General features: G+C 40.6%; 1 protein-coding gene across 3 annotated transcripts in view; it reads left to right on the top strand.

The window, feature by feature from the left end:
* Positions 1 to 12,969, top strand: part of FAM120B (family with sequence similarity 120 member B) — a 96,610-nt gene that overhangs the window by 15,092 nt on the left and 68,549 nt on the right. For 2 of the 3 annotated variants that reach the window (XM_070603222.1, XM_008528283.2), the window contains exon 2: positions 9,727 to 11,185. In XM_070603222.1, coding sequence (XP_070459323.1) covers positions 9,727 to 11,185 — 1,459 coding nt within the window. Of the gene's footprint in view, positions 1 to 3,742; positions 3,912 to 9,726; positions 11,186 to 12,969 lie in introns of those variants that run through there. The other variant, XM_070603223.1, reaches the window with a different exon arrangement.

The raw sequence follows: 12,969 nt of genomic DNA, 5'->3' as shown, positions 1-12,969 counted from the left end.
GAAATTCAGGCTTCAGGGTTCCTCACTGTCACGAGCCCCTTCCAAGGCACTGAGAAGGACCTTTGAGGTCTTGTGTTTATAATTTTGTATTCTTTTTTAAGAAAAGAGACCCACATTGTATAAGCTTCAGGCCCTGCACAACTCGAATCACTACAAAACTGGCTGTTTGTCACATCCTGCTGTCTTGGTATTTGTGCCCCTGTCCTTCAGACTTTCCCCTCTCCACCTTCTACTCTTTCTTGTGTGTGCTTGTTATTGGAGCTTCGAGAGAAAATATGAATGAATGGAGCTGATCAAATTCCTGCTGTAACCTGGCTTTAGTTTGCTCTCGTGTCAGGGAGATCTCAGAGACTGACAGCTCAGCACAGTGGGCAGACGCTTTGCAACAATGCATATGTTTGATTTATTCCGCTGCTGGGTTGCCACCTCCTTCAAGAGAAGGTTAATGGTAGAAGGAAAGTCCGTTTAATTGAAATCATAAAAGCAACTCTTATCTCCATGGAAAGTAAGATTGTACACTGGAAATTCATTCAGAGGGCTTAATTGCATCCTCTTTTTTAAATTAGTTTCAACCCTAATGCTATCAATTGTTTTTATAGAGCTTTAGAACAAGTATAAGTAACTTTTTATTTTAACTTGCTTTTAGACATCTGTTTCTTTGTAAGATATTCTACTGGGGAAATCTTCAGCGTTTTAAAACATGTTACTTAAGGTTTAAATTATTTATCTAAATATAAGAAGATATTTCTAAAGAATTTTATAGTAGTGCTGATGGTCCCCAACTTAGAATGATTCAATTTAAGATTTTTCAAATTTATGACGGTGCAAAAGTGATACGCATTCAGTAGAAACTACTTTGAATTTTGATCTTTTCCCAGGCTAGCGATATGTGGTAGGATACAACGATTCTGTGCCCATACAACCATTGTTTCTCATTTTCAGTACAGTATTCAATAAATGACATGAGATATTCAACACTTTATTATAAAATAGGCTTTGTATTAGATGATATTACCCAAATATAGGCTAATGTAAGCATTCTGAGGACATTTAAGGTAGGCTAGGCTAAGCTATGATGTTCAGTAGGTTAGGTGTTTTAAATGCATTTTTGACTCGATATTCTCAACTTATGATGGGTTTATCGGAACGTAACCTCATCATAAGTTGAGAAGGATCTGTAGTTTAAAATCCGCCAAATTGAGAGGTAAATCATTATCTTATTTTTACAAATAAGGAAATCAGTGATGTACAAAGAGATTAAATGATTTGCTTTCAGTCAGACAGTAAATCAGGGCCATTGCTGGCCAAAAAAGCCAGCTCCTGAGCACCCTTTTCTTTATAAACAAGTATTATTCACTAGGAAAGAATCCATTTAAGTCAGCTCTTATTGTAGAACATTTATAGTAACATGGACTGGTATATCTATGTAGCTGCACATATGCACATATATATGCTAGGTTCTATAAAAGTGTGCAGTGTAATACTGTTCCCATTAGTACTGTAGCCCAAAGAATTAACACAGTATGGATTCATGCAAATTATCGTAAAGTCATTTACAATAAAACCATTGTCAACTAGGAATGCCTAACCATTTCCAAGAGGAAAGTAATTCTTTTTGAACAGAATTTTCTAGATAATTTAGTTTTGGGTTTTTGCCCATTAAGCACCAAAATCTCCCATTTAGAATGGAAATCTTTGGAAAATATATTATTTCCTTGCTTTCTTAATGGAATGTGCTGAATGTGATACAGACTTTCCCTAATGATCCCAAGTGAACATTTTAAACATAATTTTTTATGTTGTGATTTAAACAGTGTTAGGGCTTGAGCTGTTTCCCCTATTATTTGTTTGAAGTTTTTATGTCTTTCAGCTTTTTAAAGTTTTTCTGCCCTCTTGCTTTCCACACATTAGCTGTCAGCAGTTCTTACCGCTGTCGTATGCCTGCCTCAAATACCCTTTCCATACCTGTGGGCTTAGGAGCTAATTGTCAGCACTGAAGAGAAAAACAGTCCATAGGTGATAAATCAGAGCCTGAGGAAGTCTCATGAATAAATTGTTTTAGCTTTAACCCATGAATTTCTTTATTTATACGGGATTCTTATGCTGAATTCTGGATAAATGAGGTGTACATTTTTATGGGTGCACGCATATTTTCCTCTTGTGTGTTCGGTGACTGTGGTTTTCACAGTGCTTTATTGGCGTTTAAGAGGTTCGGCAGAGCTGCAGTGGGCCAAGGGCCCAGCATTCTGTTGGGGCCCCTGTGATTGGGAAAGCCCTCAGGAAGGAGAGATCTCTGGGCTAAGGACATGCCCTACAGGGTAGTTCTGTAGTGAGTGATTGGATCACACTGAAGTGCAGCAGCAGCAGCGTTAGATAGGGTGTGGTGTGGCCTAGTGAAGGGAACATGGGCTTTGGAGGCATGGGGTTCAAATCCCAGCTTTATTGTTACTGTCTGTGACCTCAGGCAGGTGACTTCATGGAGCACACACTACTGGCTGCTGCCAGGCAACCAGCTCTTCCTTTACTGGCAGAGCATGCCTTTTACAATAGAGTCTGAACAAAACTGATAATGTGCCAGTGGGACCAGAGGGGATATCTGCTATGGGGCTTATAGAATGAACTGCACATATTTAAAGTGTGCAACTTGATCTGTTTTGGCATATGTGTGCACACCCCCAGGCTTTCTTTTCTGATAGACCCTGAGCCTTCGCCCTCCTCCTTGAAGATTCATATCTTAGTCAAGGACTTTGTCTTGTTCGTTGTTGCTGCATCCACAGATGCTAGCACAGGGCCCGGAGCACAATAAACATTAGATGAGTGTTTATCAAAACAAATGTGGGGATTTAGGTCTCACGCCCTTTGTATATCTGTGGGGGGAGCAAAAGAGAGTCTCTCTACCTTCTTTGTCTTTTGCAGTAGGAAAGAGGACTCTGCACCCTTCCAGTCTTGAGGTTCTTCCAAAATAGGGAAGGTGTTTGGATATTGGGTAGCCACAACAACCAGGGTCCACAAAAACCCCTCATTTATCTGCAGTCTTGCCTGTCTCCATCCTTCTCCACCACGTAGGCGGGGCAGTGTTTCTAAAATGCACTTGCTTAAGAGCCTTGAACATTTCCCTTGGGATGAAGTGTAAATGTGTGTGGATGGTTTGCAAGCCTCTTTGCTGTCTGGCCCTCTATTGCAGCCTCATCTCTCCTCACTCCTCTTCCCTTACAGCAGTGGTTCTAGCTATACTGAGGGTTTGGGGTTTTTTCCATTTTCTATGTTTGAGGAACACTTTTATGGTATAAATAATTACAGGTTAAAGTACTTAATAGAACAGATATTTTAAGCACTTTAGAAACATCCATTGAATAATAAAAATGACACTTTATGGACTTTTCAGACATTTCATTCCTTGTTACTCTTGCTTCTTGCCTCCTGGCTGCCTGCTATCCCATCTCCATCTGGCTGTGCCTGCCTTTCCTGCCTTTCATCAAGTGTTACTTGAGATGCCTTTCCTCGGGTCGGCCATGATGGATGCCAGCTCTGGGCTCGGTCTTCCTGCTGAATATTCCTGTGCTCTCTACCCTGTCTCTGTCCTGCAGTTATGCCCAAGGGATTGTTGCTGGTTGGATGTTCTCCCACTGGAGTGTAGGCTGCTGGAGGGCAAGGACCCTGTCTGCCTGTTCATAGCTCAGTGTTTGCCGTAGGGAGTGATGTAAAAGTAATTACTGGATAAATAAACCATATTTCTCGTCAGATAAAACTACCTGCTATTGTTGAGGACAACTGAGTATTGATGAGTTATGACTACAAATGGACAACCTTGTTGGAGAAAAACTACCAATATGTGTTTTTACTTTGACTCAGCCATTTCACGTCTAAGATTTATCCCAAGGAAATGATCAAAGATGTGCTCAAAGATATATGTACGTGGATGTGATTCATGTTCTGACTTATGGCATGCAATATTAGAAGTAACTTAAGTGTTCAACAGTAGAGTTAAATAAGTTATGTTTTATCCACATTGTGCATCCATTAAAAATGACACGGTAGGAGAAAGTTTACAATGGTTTGGGAATATATTCATAATAAATTAAGACACAAAGTAGATTATGATCCAGATTTTTAAAGTGAATGAATAGTGAGAAAAGACTAGGAATATGTACTCTGTTTGTTGTAGTCATTGTCTTTGGAGGGTGAGATTATGAGTTCAGTCATGTATTGCTTGAAGATGGGGATGCTGAGAAAAGCATTGTTAGGTGATCTCTTCCTTGTGTGGACATCACAGAGTGTATTTACACATACCTAGATGATATGGTCCACTATGCACCTAGATTGTATGGGCCTAATCTTATGGGACCACTGTCAGATATGCAGTCTGTCGTTGACTGAAATGTTATTATGTGGCGCATGACTGTAGGTTTTTTCCTTTGTGCTGTCTCTGAATTTTCTGGTAAGAATGTGGCTATTTTTTTAATCAAAAAAGTTCTTACAAATGAATACATTTCTGATATTAAAAAATAATCTAGCTTATAAAAGTCATAAAACTTCACTAAAATTTATATGGCTTTGTTTTAAATTTTGAGATAATTTAACAATTTTGACTGGTGCTGGGCTGATTTTAATAAACTTTAGGTAATGAATGAGAAATGTTTTATTAATAAATTTATAATGTAAAATTGCATCACAACAATTTATGAGGTGGGTCTTATAAACCTCATTTTGCAGGTCAGACAAGTGAAGCTTATAGAGTGAAGTAACTTGCTTGAAGTTTCACTGCTATTAAGAGGAGGTTAGAATTTGAATCAGTTTAGTTTTGTTCTAGAGCCTTCCTTTTATCAACAATACTATACTGCCTAGCATTCTGTTACTTCTCCCTAGGACACAGCTAAAAGAGGTCGACCTACCAACCACTGAGTGTCTACATTGCCATGCACCAGTTTTCTGAATCTTGACACCAGTGGTCATGGCCACACTGTGTTCTGGAGGGTCTTCCAGGGCACCCTGAGTCTGCACACTTGTCCCTGGATGTATTAAAGTAATCGTAATAACTACAGGCTTCCCATTTCTCATTTGAATAAGCTTCTTTGAGTTGGCAGCATTAAAGAAAAAAATTATTCTGACACTTGTTAAAACAGTAAGGCAGACTTTATACAAGATTGTTGCAACAGGGGAGAGAGATGGAGCTCAACTCTAAACACAGAGAGATTTCTGGATATTTATAGCCAACGAGCAGAGCAAGGGGGTCTGTGAGAGAATCAAGGGTGAGGGATGAGGAATTGGATCAGATCTTGAGGTGATCATATATCAAGGGTGGGGGATTTTCTTTAAACTGACTCAGCAGGATTCTTGCTCAAACTGGACTTGGCAAGGACCAATGTGGAAGCCCAAGGTCGAGCCTTAATCGAAAAGAGGGCCGAGGAGCCTGACTAAAGTTTGGCCAAGGAGAGCGTCTTTGTCAGTAGTTTAATGAGTCCTCTGTGGAGGTCCTCTGAAGCATTGAGACTAACCTAAGTGGAACCACCCTCGGTTCATTTATTTACCTGATTGTGCATTCGTAAATAATCAGTAAACATTGGGCAAACACTGTCCCATGTGCTGGCATGGGGTAAATTGTAATCTTTGGGAATTTTCAGTCCCTGTTCTTATCCTGCTGTGTTGAAGAGGTCTCTGTAAGTTTCTCTTTTTAGGTAGGGTTAGTGGGGAGGAGAAGAGCGAGCGGATTCCAGATACTACACTCAGCCATTAGGGGACCTCATTAGAGGGCCTAGGCCCAGCCAGCTGTTACCATTTAAAGAAAAATTATCTAGAACTTGGAAATGAAGCAAGGAAAAAAGAGGACTGCATGTTTTGTCACTGTCATACTGGGCCATTGCCTAATGGATCCACCCAAAATGGTTTGATTTTCTAACAGAATGCACCTTGCTGACTCTGCTGTTTACTCTTGGTTAGAGCCCAAACCCTGTGATATTACATGTTAATTTATAGATTTTTTTCTTGTAAAGATACAAATTATTTCTTTCTGATAAAGATAAGTTCAAAGGTTATGGTTTTATTTTTCTGTAGGACATTAACCAGATTTGTGTCCAACTTTAAAAACCTTATTTTAGTCAATTCCAGCTCTTCAAATGCCATCTGAACCAGCTTCTCATCTTACAGGCTTTGTCCTTAATTTATATTTTCATGAGTGATATCTTTTAGCCCTTGAAAATTATGCTGTGACACCATTGGGATGCTAGGTATGCCTTAAGGTGGCCATAACTGCTGGTACTGGTTGTCCTTCTGGAATGCTGCTCTTCACATGGGCAGTGTCCTTGTGGGCTGTTGATGAGTCCATTTGGCCTTGTGTCCCAGGTGACTGGACATGTACTCTGACCTCCTTCTATCAGTGGTGGGTAGGGTTGATATGTTTTTGCTGAGACATGCCACTCTTCATTTCTCTGAGTGTTTGTCAGTTGAAAGATTGTAAATGAAGGAGCTCCTGGACTTCTTTTTCCTCTTCTCTCCACTTCCCCATTTACTAGTAAGCCAGTACGTTAGGACTGGTCTAGCTGTAAGAGGAGGATGAAACCATTGGTAGGAGTGAGGCCACTTCCAGCGTAATACTGTCCTGCTGTACTTGTGTACCTGCTGGCTGCTCCTCCGTAAAATGTCCTGTATGATGTTTTGTTTCCCAAACCAGCTTGTCAGCTACTTGAGAGCAGTGACTCCACTTTGTACTCTTTGCCCACAACTGGAGTCTATAAACTTGTTGATTCCTGATTTTTTATACACCTGTGCTTTGATGCCTTATTTATTCATTCATTCACAAATACTTACTGGGCCCCTCATGTGCCAGACACTGGCTGTGTGCTAGAGATATGACAGCAAGTGATGTCATCTGCCTTGAGGAGGCCCGCAGGAATGGAAGTGATTCCCAGACTGTATTTTGGGCAATAAGACTCCTACCTAATGAGACATAACTTCTGTTTTCTTACTAAACAATTATGAAAATTTCCTGTATAATTTACAGGTTGAATAAATGAAATTATGTATCTATATTTTGCAATCATCCTAAAAACTACCTTTAGAGAATGAAAAACCCTGGTATATGCTCTTAGCAATAAAAGACTTAAAGAAACCAGAAAAAAGGTATTTAAAAAGGTAATATCCGTAGACTTTACCTTCCTAAGCATTCATCTCACACCGTGCTAACGGCATCGATGGGTGGCTGGTGTGCGTGTTCAACGCCCTGAGATATGCTGAATACCGGAAGGCATCTTCTGATGTCACAAGTCCCAGATTCTGCCTATCCAGATTTTTCTTTGTAAATGCCATAAAACAGCACACTGTAGCGTAGCATTCCTGAGGTAATTTGTGATTCAAAATGTGAGAAATTGGCAGTGTGAAAAACAGGAAAAGTCAGTGCACGTTTAATTAAAATAGTGAGCATTTTGCTACTGGGGTGAGAAAGGAGGAAAAACATTTGAATAAAATCAAAGCAGAGGCTGAGCCCGACTTCTTGCAAAATAAAGAGGAGAGTGTTTTGAGAAACTCAGTGTTGTCACTTGCAGTTTTAGTAGAAAAATGCTTGAAACAAAAATCCCTTTTTATTGGTGAGGGAAGGCAGCCAACCTAAATGTGGCGGAGCTGCTGCACAAATGGGGGCCCACGTCTGTGTGGGAGCAGGGAGTGACAGCGGGTTCTATTTTGCTCACTCTCCCAGCTTTATCTCTGTGTGTGTATTGGCTTCGTGTGCGTCTTAAGCAATCCTGTGACTAACTGGGACTCCCAGTGGCTGCTGGTGAGCTTGGTGGGAGGGGATCCTCAGCACCCAGCATGGAGCCTGGTGAAAGAAGTGGAGTCTCTTCTCACAATATAGAAACTGAGTCACACTCCATCCACATTTGTAAGATTTACCTTTGGTCCGCTCGTCCTCAGCAAACCTTACAAGCCTGCTGGACTTAAACCTCAGCACAGAATAATGGCCTAGAGTCTGTGAAGTCTGAGCATCGTGTTCTCTCTATTCCCACCACTCTTCTGTGTCTTACACCCCCTTCCCAAGCCTGTGCCTACCTACTGTGTTGGAATGTCATAAGAAAACCCACCTCCTTCAGAAATACGATGTAACTTAGTAGGCATAGGATCCCACTCAGAGGTCCAGACTGTAGAACCACCATAGAGTGGAGATGATCATAAAGTTCCCAAGATAAACTCTATACTAGTGTTGGCTCTACAGTGGTTGGGGTAATATAGATTTGTATATTCCATTATATTTAATAACTTAATGAGCAATGCTTCTCTAAATTTCAACATAAATGTGTGCTATTTGTGTCCGCTCGGTTTTTATATATTTTCATAGTAATGGCTGTTAAACAGATAACTTCAGATTCTCCTGTTAGAGGCCAGTATCCATTAGCAGTCAGGAAATTCTCTTTGAGGGTGCCTTTTTTCAGCCTACTAATTTATTTACAGTTTCTTTGTGAAACAGAACTTATGATTTTACCTATCAGGGTTGTTTTAAAGACTAGATTGTGTGTGTGGAGTTGTCCACTGCCTGCTGGTGAGAAGTGAGCGCACTGATGCTTCGGCAGCTGGCGGCCACTGCCCTCAGTCCAGTTCTAGGAGAGACATCGTTTATTCTTGTGTCGCTTTTTTGCATAATAAGGGTTTTTTGTTTTGTTTTGTCAAAGGACACAAAGTCCTGATGACTCTTAAAGAAAACCAAAGTGAAAAGAGTAGTCCTTTGAGATAAAAGATGTTATCATGGAGAATTTTTTCTGACCATTGATGCATGTTACCTGTCTGAAGAACGTCTTACATTACATCTTTTATTATATATAAGTACTTCTTACTTATTATGTAAAGTATTCTGCTTGGATTTTTTCCCCCAAATTTTGAATGCTAACTCTTTTACTACTTTACATGTTTTTACATTTTGGCATGGGCAGTTTTCCATTCAAAGTCAGTCAGTCACCATCACAAATGTTATAAACACTTGGCATAGTGAATATTTATGTAGTTTTCTAGCATCTTTTCTGAGGTGTACTTGACGTACATACAGTAAACTGCACATCCCTACAGTGTAGAATTTGACGAGGTTTAGCATGTGTTCACCTGTGAAACCATCACCACAGTCAAGGTGGTGAACATGTCCATCACCCCAAAAGTTCCCCCTTTGTAAATCCCTCCCACCTGCCCCAACCCCGGACAACCATTAATCTGCTCTCTGCTCTCTGTCACTACAGATCAGCTCGACTCTCCATGAACTAGAATTTTATATCAATGGAATCATACAGTGTGTATTTATTTTTGGTTTGGCTTCTTTCACTCAGCAAAATTATTTTGAGAAACATCCATGTTGCATGGTTCAATTTATGTTTTAGGTTTTCAAAATCAACTTCTATTTGAGTTCTTAGGTGGGAAATATTACTCCTTTGAGAGCTTAATTTGTTTTTAAATTTGGTTGAGAAATCTCTTGTGTAATAGTCTTAGTGAAAATCTTAAAAGATTGCTATACTTTGTTGTCCTTGTAAAAGTCCAACTGAAGTAACTTATACTTAGGTAAAGTTCCTTGTGTGTTTTCATTGAAAACTCTTTAGATTCCCAACCAGTATATCATGTTACATATCATGTTGGTGACCAAAGTTTCTCTAGAAATAAAGAGTGAATATTAAATATTGTGTTTGCTTTGAAAAATGCCATATATCTAGTGATAATGCCTTAATTACTCATTTGTTTTCCTTTCCACATCTTTTCCAGGAGTTCAGTTATGGGTGTGAGAGGTTTGCAGGGATTTGTGGGAAGTACCTGCCCACATATATGTACGGTAGTAAATTTCAAAGAACTAGCAGAGAACCACCGAAGCAAGCATCCTGGATGTACTCCTACCATTGTGGTCGATGCCATGTGTTGTCTCAGATACTGGTATACCCCCGAATCTTGGATCTGTGGCGGCCAGTGGCGAGAATACTTTTCTGCTTTGCGAGAATTTGTTACAACTTTTACAACGGTTGGCATCAAGTTGATATTCTTCTTTGATGGCATGGTGGAGCAGCATAAAAGAGATGAATGGGTGAAACGAAGACTCAAGAACAATAGGGAGATATCCAGGATTTTCCATTACATCAAATCACACAAGGAGCAGCCCGGCAGAAACATGTTCTTCATCCCCTCAGGGCTGGCCATATTTACGCGATTTGCTTTGAAGACCCTAGGTCAAGAAACTCTGTGTTCGTTACGGGAGGCCGACTATGAGGTGGCTTCCTATGGTCTCCAGAATAACTGTCTTGGGATTCTTGGAGAAGACACGGACTACTTAATTTATGATACCTCTCCCTACTTTTCAATTAGTGAACTCTGCCTGGAGAGTCTCAATACTATCATGCTCTGTAGAGAGAAGCTCTGTGAGAGTCTAAATCTCAAGCTGGCAGACCTTCCTCTTCTGGCCTGCCTACTTGGCAATGACATAATCCCAGAAGGCATGTTTGAAAGCTTTCGGTACAAGTGCTTGTCTTCCTATACCTCTGCAAAAGAGAACTTTGACAAAAAAGGCAACATTATCTTAGCTGTAGCAGACCACATATCTAAAGTTCTTCACTTGCATCAAGGTGAGAAAAAGCTAGAAGAGATGTTACCTTTGGGACCAAACAAAGCTCTTTTTTATAAAGGTGTGGCATCATATCTTTTGCCAGGACAGAAATCTCCATGGTTTTTCCAAAAACCCAAAGATGTAATAACTTTGGACAAGCAGGTAGTATCCATGTGTACAGACCCAGAATCCAAGCAAGAAGTTCTCATGTGTACAGACCCTGAATACAAGCAAGAAGTTTCCATGTGTACACACCCTGAATCCAAGCAAGGAGTTCCCATGTGTACAGATCCTGAATCCAAGCAAGAAGTTCCTATGTGTACTGACCCTGAATCCAAGCAAGAAGTTCCCATGTGTACAGACCCTGAATCCAAGAAAGGAACTCCCATATATACACACCCTGAATCCAAGCATGAAGTTCCCATGTGTGCTGACCCTGAATTGAAGCAAGAAGTTCCCATGTGTACACACCCTGAAATCAAGCAAAAATTACCTATAGGTACAGACCCTGAATTTAAGCTAGAATCACCTATGTGTACAAACCCTGGAATTAAACAAGAAGACCCCATGAATCTGGAGCCTGAAATCAAGCAACAAGTAACCATGGTTTCAGACCCTGAAATCTTAAAGGTATGTAGATGTGCCCTCCCAAATCTAATGTGTGATGATTGAAAATGTATCTACTGATGGACTTGTTATTGAATATTTATTGACTACCTGCAGTGGTTAAGGCACTGTGAGGGACACAGAACAGGACCCTAGGAGTTTAGTTAGGAAGTATGACGTAATACATGGGAAAAATCACATGATATACTATATTTGATATTGTTACATGACTATTACAGATGAGAACTCTAGGAATTTGAAGGAGAGAGATCATTGTGTGTTAAGGTACAGAGAGAAGTTCCCGGAACAGGTAGAATTGGAGCCAGACCTTAATGGGGAATTTGCTTTGACTAGGCAAAAACTTGGAGGTTGTGGGAGGACTAAAGGTGTCAAGTTTGGATCTATCACCTTGGGGCACAGTGGTAGAACAGTAGGCTGGAGCATGGGGCTTGAGGGGAGAAGTAGGGAGAATAAATTGGAAAAGATAGACTGTAGCCAGATTGTGAAGATAATTAAATGCCACACTGGGAATTTGGACTTAAATCTGACAGCACTGTAGAACCCTTGAGGGTTTTGATGGAGGGCCACTGTTGATTAACCACTTGTGATGTGTGGGCTTCTGTGCTAGGCATTACATATGTTACCTCTTTAATCTTCCCCGTGGCCTTGTGAGATAGGCATTCCCCTGTGTTACAGATAATGCCACATGAATCTCCCAGAAGCATCTTAACAAGTTCAAGACCCACAAACCTTTTATTGTTCCTGGCCTTGTGAGTGTCACCATCTCATCTAGTTACACAGATTACAAATCTAGGAATTCTCTCTCCTTTTTTCATAACCAGTTTCTCCCAAGTCTTGTTTCTTTGAGCCATCCTCTGACTCTTACCACCCTAGTCCAAGCTGTCTCTTGTCTGGATCCTGCAGTAATTTCTAAGAGCTCCTCCTGAACATACTTTTGCCCCTTCCAAACTATTGGTCGTGCAGCATGCTGAAATGAAGCCCTGTACTTGAATTTCATAACTCTTAGAGTGGTAACAATACCCTTAACAAGGCCGCAGCATGCTGTCAGCTAGGTACTACCTGCGTCTCCAGCTTTGTCAGCCCCTCATCTCAGGTTTGCCTGAGACGAAGCTCATAATATAGACCATGTGTTCTTCTCCTTCCTAGGAAGCATCCTGCCGCTTGTGCTAGTCAATACCTACTAGTCTTTTCTGTCACAACTGGGTAGTCACACACTCAGAACAGCCCACTGTGTGTACCTGACATTGTACATGCCCCACTGGAATTTCATGTTTGAGTCATGTCTTTCTTGCTATACTGTGGCAGGGCTGTGAGGGCAGGATCTTGTGTGTTTTTCTCTCTGCCGAACCCCTTGTGCCTAGCTTACCGTCTGTTTTGTAGCAGCTGCTCATTAAATCTTGAGTGAAATATTCCTTTTCTCTTGTGTCTTTTTAGGTTCTCTCCTTCATAACCTCTTCTCTCCCTCCTGTACAACTACATGGATTCTCCTATCTTGAAGAGTTACTTCCTCTTTCTCTGTTACATACATTGTAGCAGACAAGTTAATTTATTAACATAGAAAGTTACAGTAAAAGGTAGAATGAGATACATGCATTAAGAGAGTTATAGGTGAAAAAGTATTAACGAGTTAAGAAAATTATTCTCCCTGGAAGCATTGTTAAGTGCTTCATAGAGGAAGAAGAGTGTGGGTTGGGAATTGGAGAAAGAGTAGCATTAGATCTCCAGGTAGAAGTGTCCATAAGCAGCAGGTAGTGAAGCACAGGAGGATGGTCAGTGTTAATAAGGAA

This window comes from Equus przewalskii, chromosome 32 (assembly GCF_037783145.1).
Source record: "Equus przewalskii isolate Varuska chromosome 32, EquPr2, whole genome shotgun sequence".
Lineage (NCBI taxonomy): Eukaryota > Metazoa > Chordata > Mammalia > Perissodactyla > Equidae > Equus > Equus przewalskii.
Note: the sequence above shows the minus strand (reverse complement) of the source record. Positions and strands in the feature narration are given on the sequence as shown.